The sequence below is a fragment of the Punica granatum genome, chromosome 1, assembly GCF_007655135.1.
Source record: "Punica granatum isolate Tunisia-2019 chromosome 1, ASM765513v2, whole genome shotgun sequence".
NCBI lineage: Eukaryota > Viridiplantae > Streptophyta > Magnoliopsida > Myrtales > Lythraceae > Punica > Punica granatum.
The window spans coordinates 51,189,286-51,212,880 of record NC_045127.1 but is presented as its reverse complement, the minus strand read 5'-3'; the positions used below and the strand labels follow the sequence as shown (position 1 = coordinate 51,212,880).

Here is a 23,595-nt window from a genome sequence, read left to right as displayed (position 1 = left end):
GTTCTATGAATGCGAAAAGTATTATTCTATTTTCAATTTTTTGGCATGGGGTTTTTTGCACCCGGACTGGCTGAAAAATCCACCACGTGGTAGAATCTCCGTGTTCAATCTTTAGGGAATTTGATTTGATTCCTCTGTCTCGATCGGGTCTATTCAGAAAATTGACGTGATTTATGTTATAATTCAGGTCTTGTTTGTTATAGAGATTAAAACTCTGAATTAACTGATAATTTCTTTCATTTTTTGGGTTTTGTGGAACATCGAAAAGGGCTTGAGAAAGAGACAACGAGTCTAGTAATAATAAATCAGCATCCGAGAACTTGCATAAAAATATCTTAATTCTACCTGCAGAAAATTCAAATTAACTGTTGTTAAAAAAAAAATCATGGGGATCTTATCTACTGTAATTTCTAATTATTATGTTTAGGGCCCTTTTGTTTCATCTAAAATAAATAAGGGAAAAAATCGGAATCGGAACGAAGAATTTCATTGTTGGGAGATCGGTTTCCCATTCCCCCGGTATGTACGGTAAACTCGGCAAAAGATGTTAGACGGATTAGCTTGGCCAAAAAAAAAGTTACGCGGATTAGCAATGTGATATCCTTATTTATTGTATCCCCACTTATCAAGCTTTTGTTATTATTTTATTTCTCATTGTCATGTTTTTAATAAGATGGGCATATTTTAAGTTTCTTGAATATTTTATATATGTGATATGACTAATTATTGATTTGCATTGACGCTAGTTAGTTGTTCACACGATATAGTACAGATAATTATCGAGTTTTCAAAATTGATTTAGACAATAAATTAACTAAATACAAATGGAATTGAATTTTTAAATCCTTATCGAACAAAATGAAAATTTATCGCATTTCCGTTCCATTCTACCTCATTTCTGATTCCATTTCAATTTTCATTTCCGAATTGATTTCTCGTTAATTCGACTTCCCTTTATCGCTTCATTTTTCCCTAATCCTAGCCATTACTAGGTCCACGGCCTATCTTGTATCCTCGATGTGTTTTCTATTGAAAGATCTCGGTCATTCATTATTTAAAAAAAAAAAAAACAAACGAAGAATGGTCGGATCAGGTCAGGTGGGTTTCACTTCACTCTTTCAAGAAAATGGAGCGTCTGTTTTTATCCATTCCTCAGCTTAAATAAATAAATAGATAGATAGATAAATAAATAAACCAGGTCTTGGTCTTAGTCGTCAAAATTAAACTAGAAAATGCTACATTTGGCCTTTATCAGGTAGTTGCCATGAAACGACCAGGAAAATAATCTGAATCAATTCTCCACCAACCGTATGAAACGTATGACCAGGAAAATAATGATGCAGAAAATAGTTGAACCTTAAAATAATAATGATTCCCCATAAATAGTTGAACCGTATGAACGTTCATACGTGTGTTTCTGCCTACTACTCCCTAACTGACAAGCCCTTGGTAGTATAATGAGTCCGAGGACGAGGGTGTCTCGTCGCGTTCTGCATTAACTCGTTGCACTATTAGCCCAGCAAGAAAGTTGGGATCTGTCAAGAAGCTCTCGGGGAAAAGCCGGAAACCCAACCATATCGTCTTGAAATGGTGCCGCAAACTACGATACCGAATGAGTGGGCTCACGAAACAGAATGGAGCCGCATAACGAAACGCTCTGGATAGCCCATTTATCCGTCGGCGAGGTCCAGGGACATCACAGCGGGTATCCTGTGACGCTTCAGGATTTTAGAGGTAGCGACTTTTGCCATGTTATAGTCCAACACGATCACTCTCTCATCGTCCAAATCAAATCTCAGGCCTTTCCCGTCGAAACTCTCCACCAGCCGGCACAGATGCTTTAGATTCTCAACAACCACCCCATTGACTTTCTTAACCTGCTCAGCACACCATTAATAGCATCAATATGTGCTTCCTAGTTCGGCATTAGCATCTGCCGCTACAATAATTTTTCAGCAAGTCCAGCATATCATTCACAGAGTGAACATATCACTTGAATATCTACTACTTTGTCGAGTTCAAATTTCACTTACGGAGATGAACGATTAGGTAAATTTCTCAAAAACAACCGACCAAAATATTTATCCTTGAAACTTCTTATGAATCACAACACACCTGCAATTCTGCAAGACGCTCATATCCCGCATTGATGTCATCCATCAGAACCTGCAACAAGTACACGCGCATTTAACACACAAAAATAATTCTTCCACGACCTAACTAAAGGTAATTTGAGAAAATATAGAATCTTCTAATACATCTTTCATTTTTCAGTCTTTTTCATGTACAGTTGCCACGCGTTAACAAACAGAAGGGCTAATATTCAGGACATATTTCTAATACTACTAAATTTAGGCTAGGAAAGTTGTTAATTGGAAAGATTATCATTTTTGGGTTCTGAATGAAATTGTGCACGTACTTCCTCATTCATTTGTTAAAGTTCTCCAGTGGTGTAAGATCTCCCCCTTATATTAAGCTGAAAACAAAGAATGCAGAAAGAACTCTACTTCTACCTGTGAAAGGACAACAAGTTGTTCTCCGGGCTTCTGAGGCAGTTCCCTCAAAGCACGTTCACACAAGCGGCGGGGCGAAGTATTGTACCAGTCGTCTCCATACTCGTGAAGGTATGGCTGAGTGAGTGGCACAAATACAAGGCCAGCAAATATGTAATAACTGGGCAGCCTATCAAACTGGTGGACCGGAACTAATGCTTGCAACTGCAAAATTGTAAAATTTTAAAACAAATTATGGATGAATGGCCATCTAAACTCAGACATCCAGTAAATGACGTTTGTGATCATTATTATAGCGGCCATATCAACCGGATATCAGGCATCTAAGCAAAATCTGTGACTACTAATTCCAAAACAGAAGGAAAAGGATCCACAAAGACTGTAGTCAATACTGAATTTAGCATCATATAAAATCTGTGGCCTCCACATCTGCAGGCTTCTTAGCTAAGGGTAGAACCCGAAGTACGGTCGCTCGGTTGTCAATAGTAAAGGCATTTAAAGCACTCAGTGACAGGCCTTATAGCAAAATTCACAATTTCAATGTTCCAGCTCTCAAATAGATACCACCCTCTTAAGATATAAGAGGAGTCAGATTAACGAGAATTATTCTGAGTGAGCTGCAATCTTCAAATCATTAGCAAACTCTAAACCCTATGAGAAGGGCCAATAGAAAGTCATGACAAGAAAAAAGGCTAAGAAGTTAAAACAAATAGTTAGGTTGCTGAATATTTGTCATTCGTGATTCTTAAGGAGTATTCTTTCAATCCCCTATGCTCAGTATAGGATAGTGGCCCAGGAAATATTACACTCTAGATCCTCCACTATTTCTTTGTTTATCTGGGTTTACAGTACTCAGAACTCTGAAAGGACGTCAGATCCCTAATCACATGTCTTTACATCACCCTGCAAGAGGTCCAATTAGATAAATACAATGAAATCCTCGGTTCATGGATCCCTTCTGCATGATTATCCAAACTATATTTTCTAAAACACCATGTACCATGCCACTGCCAGTCAAAGTATAACTAATGAGGGTAATAAAGCGTACATAAGCATATCACTTGCAATAAAAGAAGAGTTGATCAGATCCAAGAAAAATGAGGAAGAATGACTCACAGGCCGGAGCATGATATTGAATTCTAATTCTTTTCCATCCCTGAGAACTCGAATTAAAGCTGTTTCGTTGGGCTTCTTCATTGAGGCCAAATGGTCAAATGTTATCCGCTCCCTGTTGCGGAAAGGAACTGCAGAGCGTAAACAACAAGAAATGTGTAATTGTAAACTCAAACCTTAAACTGAAAGACACCAACTATAAAAAGGAAAACTCATTGAAGCTATCAGTGTGCTTGATATAGGTTGTCGTGCACCATCCTGAAAGTTTAAATTTTTCAGATTGCTGACAACAGACCTTAATATGATACCAATCACAAGTTCTCATTTTGGTTTTTTTCCTATATTGCAAAACATGTGTGTGTGTGGTTGTGCGCTCACGCGTGTGTGCATGGCTTGATTCTATCATTCTTAGATCCAGTTCATGCCACATTCAAATGTAATGCTTAACTGATATGAGAATGGAACTGTTCAAACTTTGTTTGCATAGATTGAATATGGCTTCTTAACAGAAGCTCCTACATCCTGTAAAACCAATATAGGTATGGCAGCCATAAACCAAAGAAATATGAAGGATGTTGACAGGGGAGTAGGCGACATATTGTGGTACTTACATCAAGCAATCAGCTATTCTATAACCATGCACCGACTTTGTTGTCCTTTTCTAGCTTCTTAATTTAACAAAAAAGTAATTGTCGCCCAACCGCAAAATCAAGAAATTGGTTGAACATACTTGTTCCGTCGTTTGCTATGGGCACCTCATCAAATGCAAGGATGATGTCATCCTTTTTGAGGATATTATAAGCATCTGAAAGGGGGTTAATTCTGTTGACAAGTACCCCAGTCATTTCAGGAAGCATTTGAAAATGGTTACGGATTTGAGAGTTCTCAGTAGATTGGCATGATACACCAAGAGAGCAGAACCCAATGTACTTCCCGACATCTTCAACACCAGCAATGAAGTGCTTAATCACTGGAACCGGAATTATGTAACTGTAAACAATACAACAAAATCATCATTAGTCAAAATTCTTCACTAGAGATTGATGAGGTTATCTTCCAGTACAAAGATATCAAATGAACTCACCCAATATTTTCTGCACCTGAAAGATTCTGGAAAGCTACCCCAACAACTTTATCACCCATAATAGCTGGCCCACCACTATTGCCTGGATTAATCGCTGCATCAATTTGTATAGCCATAAGTTGGCATGCACCGTGCGCATATTGCGTAGGCTCAACTCTGGAGACAACGCCTTTCGTGATAGATATATTGTCTCCACCTGCAGACATGGTTTATGCATGACTGAAGTTAAAATGAAGCCTAGGATCAGATAAAAATTACTCGTACGGATGTTAAAAGAGTAATTCAATAAGTTCTGATTCTCTTGCAAGAGTACCTTGGGGATAGCCGATAACGGCAATGGCTTCTTGCAGATGGGGGATGTCTCCAAGATCCAAGAAGTTCATACCCTCCCAAAACTCTTCACTTTTCAATTCAAGGATTGCCAAGTCGCATTCATGACCAACAGCTACGACATCCGCTCGATACTTGACAGGACACCCGTGCTTTCTCACGAGGACAAAGGTATGGTCGGCGACTACGTGTGCATTTGTAAGAATTCTTCTTCCACGAATAAGAAACCCTTCAATGCACACACCACATTGTTAGAGCAAAGAAATCTCCTCACGCCATTCTCATTTCTCAACCTTTTCTTGTTCGGTCAGCTTCAACCATCCATGTAAATAACTTTTCTTGATAGCATATACGAACGGGAAAGGAGTAAAAGGGAAGGGCAGGAGAGTACCAGAGCCCATGGTTTCACGCTGCGGCTTGTTCTGCCAAGGAAGGAAGTAGTTGGGGCTACTGGAGACTGTGAAGATCTTGACAACCGAGTCTAACGCCGCCTCTATTGCCAAGTATGACCCTCCTTCCGCTGCATCCACACTGCTCTCTCCTTCATCTTGAACTCGCTCTTCCAAATCATTGGCGGTCCATGAAAATGTTGAATTGAAGCGAAGATCTCTTCTGGAAGAAGAAGAAACGACCCATTCTGAAGCAAGAGTGTCGCTGATAGCACAGAGGCTGGGGGCGGCGGCGATGGTGCTGAAACGGCAGAGAAGAGAGCCCTTGTTGCTGAGAGAAGGTGGAACCCCATTGGGTCTTGAGCCCAACCGATTCACCCGATCATAAATGCGACGGAACTGGACAACGGCGCGGGAAGAAGCCCTCATCATTGAAGCTAGCAGAGCGGTCAATGCTCTGCAGCTGGTAATGCTTGGCTCCGGCAACAATGGCGACCGGCAGCTCCCACCATCCTACTTCCGAATCCCTTCTTCCGTTCATTTCCGTGGAGGGAGGGGCTGGGTTTTACTAGGGTTTTTGGCGCCGAATTTAGTTTGATTTTGCACCCTAGTTTTTTAATTTCGATCGTTTCGCTCCCTGAACTTTACAAAACGTGAAAAAAGATTTCAGTTTCGCATTTTGCACCCTAAAATTATAAATTTGATAATTTAGCTCCCTTAACTTTAGAAAATGCAAACGTTTTATCTCCAGAGCCATACGGGACAGTAGTAGACTAGTAGTGTCATTTCTCATGCCGCATAAGAAATTGCAAGGGGGAAAATAGAAAGAGTCCGAATTCGAGTTCTCAGGCTCAAAAGCAAAACTGGATGATGGAATGACAATCCTTCCTCTTCGGCTCGGCAGATTAGATTTACGAATCCGGATCAACCAACCAAATGGGCTATAAGGTTTTCAGTTGATGGCCTGAAGACATCCATGGGTGGGATAATCTGAAAACGGCAATCTTTGGTGTTTATATAAGAAGCATGACAGACCAAAAGTTATTGCCGTTTATTAGTTCATTAATCCATCGATTCATTACTAGGCAAGCGCTCTGCTCGTTCAAGTTCGAGACCCAGAACCAATGCTGTCATCTCAATATTTTCTAGTCGGGAATCGGAGTTTCTATTTCATGCATCGAGAATCACATGAACTATACATCTTGCAAAAAGTCCGAGGTTGCCGGAGTAGCCAATAGTCATTGGCCACAGTTTGTGGTTTATCCAACCTGCAATGTACCAAGAGTAGAGACTGCTTCCAAGACTCTAACAGCTCTTTTCACTCTGTCGAATCACGGAGATTCGGTAATCTTTCCAAGCATATAATTTTCACAAGTTGAATGTAAATTCAGGTGTAATCAACTTATTAACTCGATTCCCCAATGACCAACTGGAACAAGAACGTACGTAAAAAACAAATAGCCTGGAACGGGCAATAAGAATAACAAACTCCCTGACAGCAAAAATTCCAATGCTATGAGCGATCAGTCACGGTCAGGGCTCAGAAGTAAAGGATCAAAACCCCACCTCACATCAGGGTGCGATTTCAAATTCGGTGCCAATTGGTAGATGATCGCTTGGGTGGTAATTGTTTGGTAACCCACCACTCACGTCGGGGGAGTCTGGACTCGGAAGCTCAAGGAAACTGACCGGCTTAAGGTACAAAGAAGGGGAGAAGAATATGTAATCAAGCGTGTCTGTGAAGCTGGGAGTGCAGTTGGTAAAAGGGGGCTCCCCTCTAGTAGAACCGTAGACGCTCCGCAAAGGGATTGGAAGCTCATCCAAGCATTTAGGCACAAAGGACGAGGAGTCACCCGAAACAAGGTACTGATACACCTGCAAGGATAAAAGGAGAATTGGCATAAAAGGAAATCCCTCATTCTCATACTCAGACTATCTCAAAAGCAATGCCACATGAATGACGTAGGTGATTAAATATAAGCCCAATCATTTTTCTAAAGATTACTTTTTTATCTTGTAGTTGTATTATATTAGAGAATCGACTTGAACAGAAATAAAAGATAGCGTTTCCTGAAGAAAAACGGCATGTTGAGCGTGCTGGAATGTAAAGAGAATATCATATAAATGGCTGGACCTATGGAACAGATTTGATATACAGTTTGATTCCAACACCTCTATAAGACCACAAGGTAAAAAGAGAAGAGAAAGATAAAGGCAAATGAGAGACCTTGTCCCCGGGGGTTGAATTGAAGTCACCAGCAACAATAACAGGTGGGACAGCTTCAAACTTATCCGAGACAGAGGTTCTAAATCGAGCCAAGCGCGATAAAAGATATTTAGCCTGAGCGAGCTTCACATCTGCCCATTCTGGATCCCTGAACAAAGGTATTATTCTTAGTCAAAAAAATGATGCAGCAAAGACAAATAGTTCGTATAGACGCCTGTTGTGGAACTGATCAATTGCCATAAGCCTCCACGGACTTGGTGAAAAAGGCTAAGCTCAAAGGGCCAGGCTTGTACAATGAACTGATTTGGCAGTTTGCTAATGAAAATTAATGACCACAACAGCTTAGACTTGACATTCAATTTTACCAATTGATCAAGCTAGGACAAAATTTTAGGCCACCAGAGCTTGGCTGGCACAGGATAAATTTAGTCAAACATCCATCCTAACCCGAACCTGCCCCACCCATGATCAGGTCTTTCCTTCTTAATCATCCATAAGATAGATTCACAGAACTGCTTTAGGTAGCTGAGACCAGCTTACCAATAAAGATGCGTATTTGCAACGATAATTAATCGGCCTGAAGAGTCCTTGAGTCTGAAAGCAGCCATAATTCCCACACAATCACGTTTTAATCGTACACGAGGATCGTTAGGATCTCCACGGTCCTCAGTTGACTTTTTTGTAGGTGAATCTGGAAATAAGGAACACAGTATAAGTGAACAATGATTCAAATTTTCACCATTATTGTGAAAGAGGAAAGAATTCTTGTGCATAACTTGATTGATTAGATAGACACGGAATTATATTACGAAGATGTAATTCACATTGAAATAAGATCTTTTCAAGCATCACTTTCTATGAGAACATTTTGCACTATTGAGGGAGCTAAATAACAAGTAATCGCTTAAAGCAAGAGAGTTACAAGGATAAGAAAGTAGAAATGCTGACTTCCAACACCTTAAGAATAGAAGAATTACCAGGTTTTGTTTCAACATCTTCATTTCCATTGCCTGGTTCATCATTGCAGTTATCACTTGAATCCGTGCTCTCTTGGATCATGTCTACCAGATCATTGTACTCGATCCTTTCCTCTAAAACCAGCTCTGCCCTGGGTAATTTAGCACCAAAGAAGGGAATTAAATTTGAAGATCACAAAATGTTTCATGAGAAGAGATCATAATTCTACCAAATATAAAGTATTAGAGATCATAATTCTAGCGAATAAAAAGTATTTTTTGCGAGTGACAAGGACAAGATTGAAAAGTCTGGTCAATACATTATTAGTAAATGCATATCACCTAGGAGCATTCAAGCATTCAAGTTTGGCTTCAACTGACATAATTTATCACTGCTCTAATGAGAGCAATCTACTTAGAAACCTTCACCTTTTCTTTTCTTATATATTTGTGGAGAGGCAATTTGTTCTTTACAAAAGAATTATGAAAGTAGACCAAACATCAACCAATCTGAATTTTGCATGGATCAACAAATGGAAAAGATCTTTTACGATTAGCCACTTGATTGGGCTCATTTGCCAATCTGCCTCTCAAAGGAACTCTGATGGGCAGTAAACATCCCCTTTGTAAAACTACTCTTAAGAGAAAAATGCATTAACCTGTCTTGCTTATAGAAAATGCCGCAACCATCACGTTTCTGTCCACTTCTCTGAATATATATGCCAGTGTAACCACTATTTTCCATATTAGCTCTGTAAAATCCGTCGTACTCATCCACTTCCTGATGAAGATTGCATTGTCAACTATAAAAATAAAATATTACATAAGATGGGAAAAACGAGGTCATCAAGAAATTAACCAACAGCATAGGATGCTGAGAATTTTAAGATAGCATTAGAAATGGATGCAAACCTGTAAGCATAAAAAGTCAGCTTTGAGGTTATTAAGAACAGTTAAAATCGCCTGGGATCGAGCTTTCCATCTGTAACACGTATGAATTGTCTATCTTTTAGCCCATCAACTGTAAAGACAGAATGCAGAAATAGATCTCTACCAGAATCACTATAGCTAAGTGGCCAACATTCAAGAACGAGATCAAAGTTGGTTACAACATAAGGATAAGAAAAGAAGTGTACAAACAGAATTTGAGAATCCACATTTTCCGAAATATCTACCTGAGGCAAGCCTTTGGAGAATGAGGGAATAAGGAACTTTTCACATAAACCTACAGAGTAAATTGATATAAAAGTCAAAAGTCTGGATCTGTGAATCAACTTTTAAAATGAGCAGCAGAAAATGGTATTGATAATGGCAAATTGCCAATGATCTGGAGGCACGCCTCTTTTTCAAAATATAATCCTAGGTAACTAAAACCTTATCAAAATAGCATATAAAAGAAGGGCTTAGTGTTATTATTTGGTATGAGAGAAAGAGTTAAACATTGTCCCGGAAACTGGATAAATCTTACAAGAGTAGTTATTATGGGTTTTGTTAAAACTCATATCACTGGGTTACATGGAGACTCCTCTTCAAAGATGTTAGCAGATTACAGCACACTCCTTCCTCAAGCAGGCTTTATTTAAGGGAAAACATCACAAAGTTCAAAGGAGCTTCTTCCACTTATAAATGTCATCAGTTTAGAGGTCATTTGTAAAGGCAATCAGTCAGACCTCTAGAAAACTATCTCAGCCATCAATAATCTATAAATGATGAAAGTACATCAGAAACAGCGGTAACAAACTTGTCTTACACAGAATTCAGGATTAAAGGTGTAGAGTAACAGCCTGTTTTCCAAAACTAGTCGCCTGTGGTAAGTAGTCAATATTCAACTGCAGAGGAATAAAATAAGAACCAAAGGCATCCCACTACAAAAGCAGAATTTTGACAACCTTGTCCTAAATCTCCTTTCCACGAAGAAAGACAGCTTTGATCCATTGAACCATACTAAATATAGTCATGTTCGGTACAAAACGGAATGAATGCTGCTTAGCCACATTCTCATCCTACCATATTCACTACGCAAAGAAACGCAGAACATTTGGAATCAGATTACGAATCCATTTTCCCAACACCGCAGAGGGATTAGATTACATAACCGGTGAAACAGTTACATCAATAAGTAGAGGCTGGAACAAGATTCAACTGCATCATACCTGAGCCAATACATTGTACGATACAAGACGGAATCTGAAGCCTGTATGGAACCCAACATTCAAAAACTGTATCAGTTCACAGGTTTTAGCTCCCAAGGCCACAAACTCCATCAAAACTCCCAACTTTGCTAACAAGAGGAAAGAGACCCTCCAATGTAACAGTAGCAGTAAGGTAATAGCAATACCATCAGGTTGGCTCCTAGAGTGGATATCGCGGGCTTCCACAGAGATGAACTTGGGGACAACTGGAGAAGGATTTGTACTCATCTTTTTCATACAAAATCTGCACTCCAAGAAACAAGAGTCAACAAATGCAAGAACAGACAACCAAAGCTGTTCGCATTTCCATTCATGGGTTGGAGTAGATCAAAGGGTAGAGAGGGGAGGGCGGCGACAGAGGGATAGAGAGACACCTGGTGAAGGAGGGTACAATGGTGAGGCGCGGGAGCACAGTCAGACCCCTTTGCATGATATGAGATACTGCACACTACCCCGACAAGGAAAATAATATTTTTTTGGTGGGGAAATACAAATAAACGGGAAGGGAAGAGCTCAAAGTTCCGATCTTTGGCCGCCGGGGGACCTGGTGCTTGCTCAGGCCGCGGCGCCGGTGGCGGTGTCGGGGTATAGCTCCGGCTCCACGGCTCCCGTTCCTGAAGATTCAGTAAACGTGGTTCAGCTCCTTGGGCCGATTGGGCTTTTGAGCTGATAAGGCCCATTGGCCCAATCAAAACATGGGCCCAGACGTTCACGAGCCGACAAGGATACGCCTCGGACAAGCTTGAGTTGGGCCACGAATACAAAATTAGACTATTATTAATTAGAGAAAACTAAACACTTTGTTCCTCAAAATCGTAACGAGCCATCACTTGAAAGGTCCGAATGAATTGTGCCAGCAATTCGCTCCTCCAATTCTGATTTCGTCTTACAGTTGAGTTCGCTGTCGATTCCTTCAACAAAAAGCTGATGTGGACGCTTATATGGTGCTAGCAGCGTCAAATATATTACAACTATTAATATAGTCTAAGACGCCACATATTGATATAAAGTTTTAAGAATCTATTATTTAAAAGTTTCAATAAATATCAAGAGGAATGAGACCATTTTTTAAAAAAAAAATTTTGCCTTTTGGGGTGGGAGGTCCTGGCCGACTACTGCTCCCATGTGAGTCACCAAGCACATGACTTGTCATCGGTGACCTCACTTGAGGGGGAGGTGGTTGACCGAGGAGCCCTAACCGGTCTGCTCCCCCTACTCTCACTTTTCGTCAAAAAAACGAAGAGTGATAGGAAAGGACGGACTTGCTGGGGGTCCCTTAGCCTACCGTCTACCCCTCAGCCAGGTCACTAGCGGCAAGGGGAAGGAGTCGGACAAGTCCCTTTGCCTTAGGGGGCTCGACGCCTGAAGGGGAAGCCGCTGGTTAGGGGGGCCCCCAATGAAGCTAGGTTGCATGCAGCAGCAAATGGAGGGGGTCAAACAAATAGAGCTCCCCTGGTTAGCCGCCTTCCCCTCAAGTGAGGTTTTCCGCAAGACTAAAAAATTTGGATTTCTAATTGTTGACCTTCTACAAATTTGAGGACCGAAGCGTTAGTTTTCTCCATTTTATCTAATCAAATAGAATAAGTAATTACAATATTTATATTTTTTAATACTGCCTAAAACGTAAAATAACTACAAAAAAAATATATTTTTTATTCATTAAAATTTGAATAGAATACATAGAATATGATAAATAAATAATCTGATTTCAGCTGCCTAATAAAACAAAGTTTTCTTTGTCTTTATTTTTTACTCATTAGGAATTGATTAAAATGCATATAATATAATAAATTAAGCTACGAAGATAAATAAGAGAATACCTTTTTTCTTTTGTTTTTATTCGATAAAATTATTTTAAAGAATGGCCATAAGTTAAATTGTTGAAAATGAGACCAGGAGAAAGTATTTTGACGAATATGATCGGTTTAATCTATTGAATTTCTTTCTCGATTTACGGGCTTAAGATTCGAGCGTAGATTTCATATGTTGATGCTGTCCCAACCTCTCTCTCATTGATTGTCTGTCGAACATTCTGGCTTCATTATCAGACCTATAAGTTTGTCTATAAACTTATTTAATTCTGCGTCCTGAATATATAATTAAAAAAAATCGTAGCAACTACTTCAGAGTAGATTTGGTAATTAATCGATTAATTAAATAAGCTTTTAATTTGTTAATTAATTCAGTGGCCGATAGACGAAGGGAAACACTAGTGAGATGAGGATGTGAGGGCATGTGACTGAGTTAATATATACAAGATAAAAGGCTTCTTCTGGTGGAGATTCAGGTTGGAAGAACATGGAAAGACCAATCACATTAACATGATTTACCTTAAATTTTAGTATTGAAATCGGTAGCAACTTATCCCCGGAATTGATGACATTCTCATTGCGAGGACCATGAAAAAATTCGGTTCGATTTACATATGACAAACAACGTATATGTTATCTATTGAAATTGCAATGTTATTTCCCCTTAAACGGAACAATATTTAGTCTAGGAAACGAGATTATGTATAATCGATGCGTGCTGAAGTTATCTGAATTTTCGTGAATACGCGCGTAGTTGGTCGATACATGCGATTTGAAGTTGAAGCAATCTTTTTTCTTCGCAAGCCTCCCTTTCTTCTGTTCTGGTGTCTCTTTCATTGATTTGAGCCCGCTCTATATGTAACCATATGTATCCTCTAGTGGGAAGTTGTTGCGTATTGAAATTGAGCATGCCCCACATTGCGATGACTTGAATAATTATTCTTTCCAAGTTGCTTTCGGGCACCGAATTTAATGCAAAACATGCAACTGATGTGATGTGAAATTTCAATAGAAAAACTTTAAGTTAGAATTATATACGAGTGTAATAAGACGTTAAAATTAATCTTCGCGATAGCTCAGATGATTCGTCAGTCTCCAGCCAAACTGATTTCGTATAGATAAGAACTCTCAATTGATAAGAAATGATTGGATGAAACTTCGCATCGAGGATTCGGAGGAAGAATGAGGAAAAGATGCGTCCACAACGATAACAATTATTGAATTAAGAAAATAATTTTTAAAAAATTGAATGCATTAATTATATTTGGCGTTGATGCGAAATATGCATCTTTATATCATTATCGTTATAATATCCAGCAAAAAAATCGTTATCGTTATAATATGCAAAGTGAGCCGCAGCCTTTAAATAAGTGGGCTGCTGCTTTTTCTTGAAAGTAACTTGTCCAACTTTCTTCTTATCTCGACAAGCATCAGCACAAAGATTTGCCATTGGCGGAGGTCTGATTCAATCTTCCTCTAATAATTAGTCCATTCGCAATTTTATCATTGTATGCATTGTTCTTATCCATTTTCATTTAATAACAAAAAAAAAATTACGTGGCTAGTTATCTTTTCGGATCTCGGATAAGCATATACGCATCTTTCCGATCTAGTCGTGGCTAGTCACAATCGGTTGTCATCGACTTATACATCCCCCTATCGATATTTCACTGTGCATGTGGATTTTCTTCTTTTTTGGTAAGGTTTATGAACGCGACGTAATAACAGTCGAGAAACTCTAGCTAGTTAGACACGAGTCGATTCAAAAACGGCACCTAAATTCATTTTCGTTTTGACCTGAATCACTGACCATGTTTAGTTGATTCATTTATTGACCTTTTTTCCCCTCTTTGGTAGGTATTTTCTTTCTGACCAATATTTGGAATTTGCCTCAGTGTATGCTGGTGATATGATTTTATTAATGCGACCGTAGGTAGAAATAATATTAATATTGACATTATATTTCAACTGTGCAGGTGACTTTTTGTCATTTATTTTGGTTAATTTTTGCTCGGCGATCACTGTTTTCTTAAAACAAACATATTGTAATCAACGTAAGTTGATTGAAATGATTTGTCACTTATTCTCCTTAAACATATCTCGAGTTCAAAACTTGTGAATAATTAAAAATTCATATTAGTAGATTGGCACGTTTTTTGATATTAGGATGCTCCTAAATATATATTGCGACACACTATGCCACAAAAGCCAATATTACACTTGCAGACAATAATTTACGTGTCTTTGTATGCCAGCTCTCGTGTCGTTTGAGTCGTGCAGTGCATTTGCATTGTTTCCAAAATATCAGTTTCGAGGAGCATTCCGAAGAATCTAACGCAATCTCGGAAACCAAAGTGTCATCGGATGAAATGGGACCAAAGGAACCCCCATTTTCTTTCGTTTTTGGCAACATCAATTTTTTTTTTTAAAGAAAATGATAGATGATCAATCACGATTTCAAGCAACCAATATCTTAGAGTGCGTTTGGATTTAGAGTTAAGTTGAGTTGAATTGAGTTTTGGTTTTAATTGATTTGTAATAATTGTATTGTTGAATTATGAAAAAAAGTGTGAAAAAGTAATGAATAGTTGAGAGAAAGTAATAATTGTGTTGTTGAATTGTAAAAAAGTAATGAATAGTTAAAATAATTTAATATTAAAAATTAAATTGAATGATTAAAAAAATTTAAAAATTTTAAAAAGTAATGATTGTGTTGTTGAATTGAAAATAAGTGGAGTTGAGTTAAAAATTTTTTAAAAAATAAACACACAAACCTTTCCGTTATATAAATCCCATAAAAAGTTAATCTGACAATTGGATTGCAAGAGATCAGTCCTCAAAGAAACGGGACCATATCTCGATACATAACATAAAAAAAGTACATACATAATTATAGCAAACGAATGAATTAGGTCGTTATCAAAAGAAAATGCAGTACAGTAATATATGTACTCGTCTAATAACTAAAACATTTCAAGTTCAATATTTAGTGAGACTATCCGTACCATTTAATTATTAATTATTGTGTTAGGGTACGTCCCACTTCCTTTTTCCTTAAAGAAATACTCCTTCAAACATTGTTTTTTTTTTTTTTTCTGGATTTTATCTTCCTAAAAATCACACATAATGAATAATGAAGCATGACATAATTGGCAAGCAACGTATTGGTACTGACTTTATTTACTGTAAGTATTTTCCTCGTCAGACTAACCATTATATTCCGTATTCTCACGAAAAATTACATCACAATCGTCGCCATTATAACAAGGGGAGAATTACATTGGATAATAATTAGAGAATAGTTTTCTTCAATGGGAATTATAGCTAATCAATCACATGCGAGCTCTATCAGGTGGGCACGAGGGGGAGGGGGGGTGCCCCACTTGACCCGATCACCGTCCATCGCGCTCTCATCGGCCCCTAGCCTTTTTTAGTTCCACCAGACTGACCGCTCACCCACGACCACTCCCTCGAATCACAACCCACCACCTGTCATTCCCACATCGGTCCCACCAGCGACCACTCGCAGCCTAGAATTTCCGGGGCTCCCACCGATCGAAGTGGAACCAGCTGTCCCCCTTCTTTGTTAGGATGAGACGCCGCAGCTGCCCTTTTCAGCCTGTGACCCGCTGACCCGCATTCAATAGTGGGCGCGCTTCCATCAATGAGATTCGTCGTGACCTTGTCCCCACTTAGATCCCGTTTCGTGGGGTCGGCCCGAGTCACCCGATGCCCGCTACACACATCGTCGATATGTGATGTAATTTCATCAACATCTAACTCTTTTTTTAGCTCAGCAATCAATGATTGTCCGTTAAATAACAAAAACCTCCATTGCAGTTAAGGAGAAGGAGATAAAGGGAAAGAAAAAGGAAGGGGAGAAGAGCCATCGGGATCGAAGGTAACCGGGAGGTAGAGGAAGTCGATGGCTTGGCGTGGCGTGGCGTGGCGTGGCGTTGAATGCACTTGCAACGTGACTTCTAGGATTTTTTTCTCTTCTTTTCTTTGAAGCTTGGGAGAGAGAGGAAAAATGGGAGGTTGCTGATCTCAGACTTCAATTCCATCAACATCTAACTCGTTCTCGTTGAAGTTGACGTCGATGATAGGGAACTTTTATACTTACTTGTACATGAGTCGATCTTTTTTTCCCCCCTAAAACAGGTATGAGTCCGCGAATTCTTTCAGGAAATTGCAATTTCAGATTATCAAATTTCTAATACGTCTTGAAGTTGCTTGCATCCTGAGAATTTGTGTACCTCCTAAGCACGAAAAACGAGCGATAGTGAAGAAAAAAGTGAGATCTGACTTATATCATTTCAGTTTTCAATTAAATATGTATATAAATTTATCATACTCCGTTTGGTTTCGCAGTTAAAATCACAAAAAATTTAATTTTAACTCAACACACTGCATAATCATTTGTCATTTTCTACAATCAAAATCAAAATTACTTTAACTCTGAAACCAAACGCACCTTCGAAATTTAAAATTTTGCCCCTTGAAAGACATAAAATGCCCCCCAAAATGTTTTGTTATTTGATCTTTGCCCTAAAAAATCACTTATAAGTCTAACTAAATATTAAAAATTTTAATTTGCCCCCTCTGATAAAAGGTTCTGACTCCGCCCCTGTCAGATGTAATCCTAAAACATAGAGAAAAAAGTGAAAATGAGTTTTTTTTTTGTCTTCACTTTCATCTACTTTTTGTAAAAATAACTTGTGGAATTGACGAGACATGAGAGTTTCACATAGCAAACAAGGACAAAGGTACTTGCTAGAGCTAGTCGGAGGGTATCATATACCATATAAAAGTCGTTCATGGTTGAGCATCGCGACAGTAAAGGAAAAATATCCTAATAAAAAGGCATAAGACAAATCATAAATACGGAGAAGAGACGTATCGTTCGCAAATAAATATACGAAAGAATGTACATGAAAATTGTAAAGTATATAATTATATGCCAATTGTAGAATTACATTTTCGAGTTTTATTTGGCCAGATCATATGACATAAGTATCTATCCACCCATGTTAATGTTACCTTTCTGATCATCACCGGATAGAACATATTCTTATCCTTTTGTTAGCAATAAAAGGTCCTTTTTTTTGGCCGAAAGATAGCGAAAAAAAAAAAAAGAGGAAGAAAACGCATAATAATGCCGTCAAATTTGAGCTAAAAAACGCTTTTCTTGGGTAATAAAGAGGAAAAAACCGAACAGTTTTTGTTGGAGATTTGGGCCAGTAAGTGTCGGCTCTGGCTGTGCTGCTGCTGTTGGTCTCCCTGTCTTTCCTTATAAGCAGCGAAGCTATGGCTGCTCCGCTTGCTTTCTACATAGCACAACATAAACAAACAGTTTCCTTCTTCCCCTCCCTTTCTCCCTCTCACCACTCTTTCTCTGCTCTACCCACCACAGGAGCGCACAATTGCCCATCACCCCATGATTGAGCACTGAGCTCTGTGAACTGGGTTGAAGCTACATTCTCTCAAAACGGCTCGTTTTGGGAGCTTCATCCCTCCAAATCTCTCTCCCTTCAGGTACCACGGCAGAACTCTGGCCACAGTAACGAATGTTGTCGGCATCCAGTCAAAGTTCCAATCTTGGTTTTTGCTTTGTAAAACTCTGGAATGCTTGAATACTAATGGGAGAGCGTGCTTGTTAGTGGGCGCAGAATCTGCTAAAAGCAAAGAGCTTTCTACTCATTGCCTTTTTTTCTTTTTTTCACTGGAAAGATGTTTTCATTGGGTTGCTTTAATGTCAAGCTGGAAAAGGATTTTAAAGTTCGATTCTTTCTATGATGTTTTCTGAATGAACATTTCTGCCGTTTCATTATATTTTTAGTAACTCAATGTTTTGTTGATTAATTTATTAGGTGCAGAATGGCTGATCCCAGATTGGGTCAATGGATATGCTCTGCATTGGGTTTGCTGCTGTTGCTTAAAACTGAAGGCTTATATGTTGGGATGACTCTCCTTGAAAGTGCCGTGGCTAAAGGCGCCGGTGAGAGACTCGATATGGCTAAGTCCATTAACATTTCCCTTCATCTGAAGGATAATTGGAAGTCTTCGCTTTTGGCATCAACTGTGCGGTTGAATCTGGATTGTGAATTTGTCTTGCAGTTTGTTTAGATGGCAGTCCCCCAGCTTACCACTGGGATAAAGGATTCGGATCGGGGATCAACAGTTGGTTGGTACATATAGAGGTTTGTCTCCCTCTTCGAGAGTCGGCTGTTTCCTTTATTTGTCTGGACAAAGTTGCCCACTTATTGCATTTAAGAATGCAAAACATGGTTCTTGATTTTCTGGTATTATTATCATTGCAGCAAGCCACCGATCATTGCTTTCTGAAAAAACTATTTTAGTTTTGTAACAAAAAAAAAATAGTAATTGTTTTATTTAGCTAATAAAGTATCTTCTGATATTCCCTTTTTGGGGTCATCAGGGTGGAGGCTGGTGCAACAATGTGACAGCTTGCCTTGGTCGAAAAAAAACCCGTCTTGGTTCCTCTGATCATATGGTGAAACAGATTGCTTTCTCTGGAATATTAAGCAACAGCAGAAACTTTAACCCGGGTAAAACTGAAATCTTGTTCGTGTTTCTTTGGGAGTCTACTGTACGTTTACTCTTGTTATGAGATACTGGAGTATGACAAGAGGTTACGCTTCGGGACAGATTTTTACAACTGGAATAGGGTCAAGGTGAGGTATTGTGACGGTTCATCATTTACTGGCGATGTGGAGGCTGTCAATCATGTAAGATCTTCGATAAACTCCAAGAAACTTTTAATATACCAGATAAACCTCCGTTTTACTGAAACTCATGTTCCTTTTTTCATCCAAAACATTGCTGTATTTCATATTGTCCCTTCAGGTTACTAAACTACACTTCAGAGGTGCGCGGATTTGGCTTGCAGTGATTGAAGATCTATTGGCGAAAGGAATGAAGAATGCAGAAAACGTAAAATAAGGACATCAAAAGATGAAAGTCATTTACTAATTTAGTTAGATCTTCTTCTTATCCTCATCAGTTTCCTGAGCAAATTGTTATTTCACGGCAGGCTATTCTCTCCGGTTGTTCTGCTGGTGGATTGACTTCGATACTGCATTGTGATGGCTTCAAAGCTCTCCTGCCTATGGGAGCAAAAGTAAAATGCCTTTCAGATGCTGGTTATTTTATTAATGTGTAAGCTCTAATAAAAACCGTGTGATCAATTTTGAAAACAAAGAAAGGCAGAAAAGAATTTAACTTTGTTTGGCTTTTCTTTGTATGATTCCTAACGTGGCGTTTGATTAATGTCAGGAGAGATGTTTCGGGCACACGTCACATACAATCCTATTTCAATGAAGTTGTTATGACACATGTAATCACTCTAGGCCCTGCCCAGAGATTCCGGTTACTCTGTTTGAGGCTCGAATTTCTCATTTGATCTTATATATCTTCAGGGTTCATCAAAGAATTTGCCTCGGTCATGTACTTCAAGATTTAGTCCCGGATTGGTGAGCAAGACAATTTTCACCTTTAGTTTTAGCTCCTCTCCTTATCTTTGGCACTTGACTGAGTCTTATTATCTTGGTAACATTACAGTGTTTCTTCCCTCAATATACTGCTCAACAAATCCGGACACCTCTCTTCATCCTGAATGCTGCATACGACTCTTGGCAGGTTAGACACTTCTCAAAATTAGAGAAAACCGGCACATACATAGAGCTCATTCTTCATCTGCAAAATTTTACTTCTGCTGCATGATAGTGAGTTAGAAAGACAGAACTGATGAAATTGTCTCGTTGATAGTAAGTTTTAAAGGCCACTCAGCAGAATCATTTTCATGTAAAATTCTTTACTGGGTCCCGGATTTGTGGCATATCCCCTTCTCTCTAAACATTAAAGAAGCCTTTGATGGAAGTATAAGTTATATCGGTTATGCATCTCTTTAGTTTGCTTATAAACTGATGAACAAATGTCTGCTGCTTGCAGATAAGGAATATTTTGGCACCGCGTGATGCGGACCCTCAAGGAGCCTGGGTTAGCTGCAAGCTCGACATTAGTAATTGTTCACCTGTTCAACTAAAAGTCATGCAGGGTAATGGAAAACCTGAACTTCGGGCAGTAAACTTAGTTTCACTTTCAAATGCGCAAGTATGATAGGTCTTAATCACTTGTTTTCTTCCCTTTTCAGATTTCAGGATGAGGTTCTTATATGCACTGAGTAGACTACAGAGGTCCCGATCAACAGGAATGTTCGTAGATTCTTGCTATGCCCATTGCCAATCCGAAATGCAAGAGCTTTGGCTCCGGGATGATTCCCCAGTATTGGCCAAAACGGTATGAGGCCCGCTTCAGATTTTCGGCACTCTCTTTTTCGGTGTTAAGTAGTTACATCAGAGAACCGGCCGAGTAGGAATTGAGCGTGTTTACATCCGTGAAAACGAAATAGTGCAACTGGTTCCGCTGCGAAATGATGCTTTTAGTCTCACGCTTCCATTTTTCCATTTTGCAGTCAGTTGCAAAAGCAGTGGCGAATTGGTTCTATGACCGGACGCCTTTCCAGAAGATAGATTGCCCATATCCCTGCAATCCCTCTTGTCCCGGCATGGCTTCTTCTCCAGAAGAGTACACGGAAGCATAGATTTGATAGGTCAAATTCAATACCGATTCATATATATATATAGATTAGTTCCTCGAAGAGGCGTATGGCTTATATACACATATTACATTACAAGATCAAATAAGATGCATCATTCATCACTAGTCCATTTATCAAGAATAGCGAGAAAATAAACAAGCATGCCATTGCATGACCTGTGTGCAGGGTATTGTCTCCATTAATTATTGTTCGTATTGCCAGATATTATTCATTCGTGATAGTGAAGTGCGATTCACTCGAGCTTCGATTTCTCTTCACGGCTTTTTGCACTAGTGGTATGGTTTTGGAATAACAGTGAAGGCATTTCTTCCTAAAATTCGAACAGGACATACACAACCATTCATCATTGTACTATTTCAAATGCCTAGGATGTCATTGTCATTTACCGGGTATAACAGTGTTTGTCGAATCTACGAATTGAAAACTTGGTGACGTGCATGTAATCGATCAGTCTCTCCTGCTTCGAAAATGTTTTGAAGGAATTATGCAGCTTGTGTAGGTGAAAAGGGAATTGTACCATGGAGGCAGTACTTCCTCTTCAATTGACTCATAGATTGCCTCAAGCCTGTCGGCCTTAATGAAGTACCTCCAAATAGTTCTGGAAGTCCCAATAAGTACAGCTTCCAAATTCGGGTCGATCCCACAAGGTACAGTCCATATGTGGTGGTCCGAAAACTTACGAGCCATGTAGACAAAGCGTTGATCCAGCAAAGCCATATTGACGATGTGCTTGAGATTCCAATCACGCGATGCCCTGGGATTGTCGATGGACCAAAGGCGCAAAAATGGATAATCACCCTTAACATAACAGAGACGTCCCCTTGATAATCCGATGCATCCTCTGTGGCATCTTTTTTGCATCCCATGTGGAAGCTCCATCACACGAAACTTCGAAATATGTGCAATTTGCATTGAAATTTGTAATCCTACTTTCTTTACTAGTAATTTACTAAAAATTTAAGTAACTTACCAAAGATTTATTTAGTAGTTGTTGATTATCTCACGTTAAAACCAGTATTGTGCAACAAATCAGCTATCATCTCTTCTTATGTCTACAAAAAAGTATAGTAAGAGTACGGTCATATATAACTTATGGAGTCCAAAATCACCGATCTTCACGTTATTGTTGGCATCCAGAAAAATATTTACCCGAGACAGATCCCCGTGAACGATCCCCTTCCCGTGTCTAAGCATGGTGAAGGCTAGGGTTCCCTCCACAGGGGAGGCCAACAATACTGGCAAGCTGCTACAATCCATAAAATCTGTTTAGGAATTGATTAAAATGCATGAATACAGTTATTGGAACGGCTAACGAAATTCGAGTCGGTTTTTCCAATGACATTTACAGTCTCTTCTGATATTAATAAATCCGTAATGCTTATTCTAATTAAGGGTAGAAAAAATAATTGATTATATTGGACCACATAGGGATGATCCAAATGAATAAGGACATGTGCATGCTGAAATATAATAAATTGAGTGGTAAAGGCTAATTAGTCAACCTAGTAATAAGTTCTGAACGTTCTTTGTCTTGTGCCTGAATGCATCGTTAAACATATTAAAACTAGTAATTAAAGAATTTTAACATATCTTCAAAAGTAAAAACAAATAAAAGCTATCTAGAGAATACGTAACCTCTAAAATTGGAAACAATTAATCTGAAAAAGGTCAATGAACAAGGAGCAACAATTCCAACAAAGTTAATAATACTGAGATCGAACTAACGTTTAGATCTCCAATGTTCGACCGCAAAGGGCATAACATCAACATTTGTGTCAAGGTGGAATGCCTAAGTAAGTATACATACTTAATACAAAAGAATAAACGATTTGAGCTAATGTGACGACGTAGGCCCTGCATGTGCAACCATCATTTTTAAATGGGGCATATGGTTTGCAATTAATACCCTTGAATGCCAAAACCGACTTCACATTGCAAAATCGAGCTCGGAATCGGGGCAAGTTTTGGAAGCAAATCTAACCTATCGTGAATAAATCTAAACCCTAGTTGAGCTCACAACACATAACCAGTAATTTCCTAATGGGAAACGGCGGGAGACCTTCCACTGGTAAGAACTTGAATCTCCTTAGCTGCGGGCTACTGCTACACTAAAATTTTCAATAATTCAAAACAAATTACCATCGTGCTAAATAATTTCTCTGAGAAGATTATGGCCCTTAGCCTGCCCATATTTATCATAATAATTTGATCTCGAAATATCAGCCCTAGGGCAACTGGCAAGACCCAAGAGAGGATCCCCGATCCTGAAGTTGCGGGCTTAGACCCCATTGTTGAGGATGACGTCCCTGGAAATGCTTGTCGCGCCTCTTTATTAACTA

General features: G+C 39.0%; 3 protein-coding genes and 1 long non-coding RNA gene across 6 annotated transcripts; 2 read left to right on the top strand and 2 right to left on the bottom strand.

Moving 5' to 3' along the window:
- Nucleotides 1-1,182: 1,182 nt before the first annotated feature.
- On the bottom strand, nt 1,183-5,986 carry LOC116209802 (protease Do-like 10, mitochondrial). Its single transcript, XM_031543507.1, has 8 exons — nt 5,432-5,986; nt 5,024-5,269; nt 4,711-4,906; nt 4,357-4,616; nt 3,630-3,757; nt 2,514-2,717; nt 2,116-2,166; nt 1,183-1,877 (listed from the first exon to the last, which is right to left on the bottom strand). The coding sequence occupies exons 1-8, from the start codon at nt 5,859-5,861 to the stop codon at nt 1,671-1,673; spliced, it is 1,722 nt and encodes a 573-aa protein (XP_031399367.1). The 5' UTR covers nt 5,862-5,986; the 3' UTR covers nt 1,183-1,670.
- A 783-nt stretch (nt 5,987-6,769) lies between these two features.
- LOC116209809 (carbon catabolite repressor protein 4 homolog 4) lies at nt 6,770-12,312 on the bottom strand. 3 transcript variants are annotated; one of them, XM_031543528.1, is made up of 10 exons: nt 11,179-12,306; nt 10,951-11,048; nt 10,766-10,806; nt 9,788-9,837; nt 9,525-9,594; nt 9,272-9,393; nt 8,634-8,764; nt 8,197-8,347; nt 7,657-7,804; nt 6,770-7,304 (listed from the first exon to the last, which is right to left on the bottom strand). In XM_031543528.1, the coding sequence occupies exons 1-10, from the start codon at nt 11,232-11,234 to the stop codon at nt 7,002-7,004; spliced, it is 1,170 nt and encodes a 389-aa protein (XP_031399388.1). In that variant the 5' UTR covers nt 11,235-12,306; the 3' UTR covers nt 6,770-7,001. The 3 variants fall into 3 exon arrangements, with proteins under 3 accessions (XP_031399388.1, XP_031399380.1, XP_031399394.1); XM_031543520.1 differs by having other exon boundaries at nt 10,766-11,048; nt 11,179-12,312; XM_031543534.1 differs by lacking the exon at nt 9,788-9,837 and having other exon boundaries at nt 11,179-11,222.
- Nucleotides 12,313-16,133: 3,821 nt separating this feature from the next.
- LOC116198557 lies at nt 16,134-16,799 on the top strand. The gene is made up of 2 exons (XR_004155343.1): nt 16,134-16,375; nt 16,456-16,799. It is a non-coding gene; the product is annotated as an uncharacterized LOC116198557 (long non-coding RNA).
- A 938-nt stretch (nt 16,800-17,737) lies between these two features.
- Nucleotides 17,738-21,507, top strand: LOC116192004 (pectin acetylesterase 8-like). The gene is made up of 13 exons (XM_031520387.1): nt 17,738-18,150; nt 18,486-18,613; nt 18,733-18,815; nt 19,055-19,184; nt 19,285-19,364; nt 19,483-19,569; nt 19,670-19,794; nt 19,912-19,972; nt 20,055-20,108; nt 20,197-20,274; nt 20,587-20,692; nt 20,789-20,934; nt 21,110-21,507. The coding sequence occupies exons 2-13, from the start codon at nt 18,493-18,495 to the stop codon at nt 21,236-21,238; spliced, it is 1,200 nt and encodes a 399-aa protein (XP_031376247.1). The 5' UTR covers nt 17,738-18,150; nt 18,486-18,492; the 3' UTR covers nt 21,239-21,507.
- Nucleotides 21,508-23,595: the final 2,088 nt, after the last annotated feature.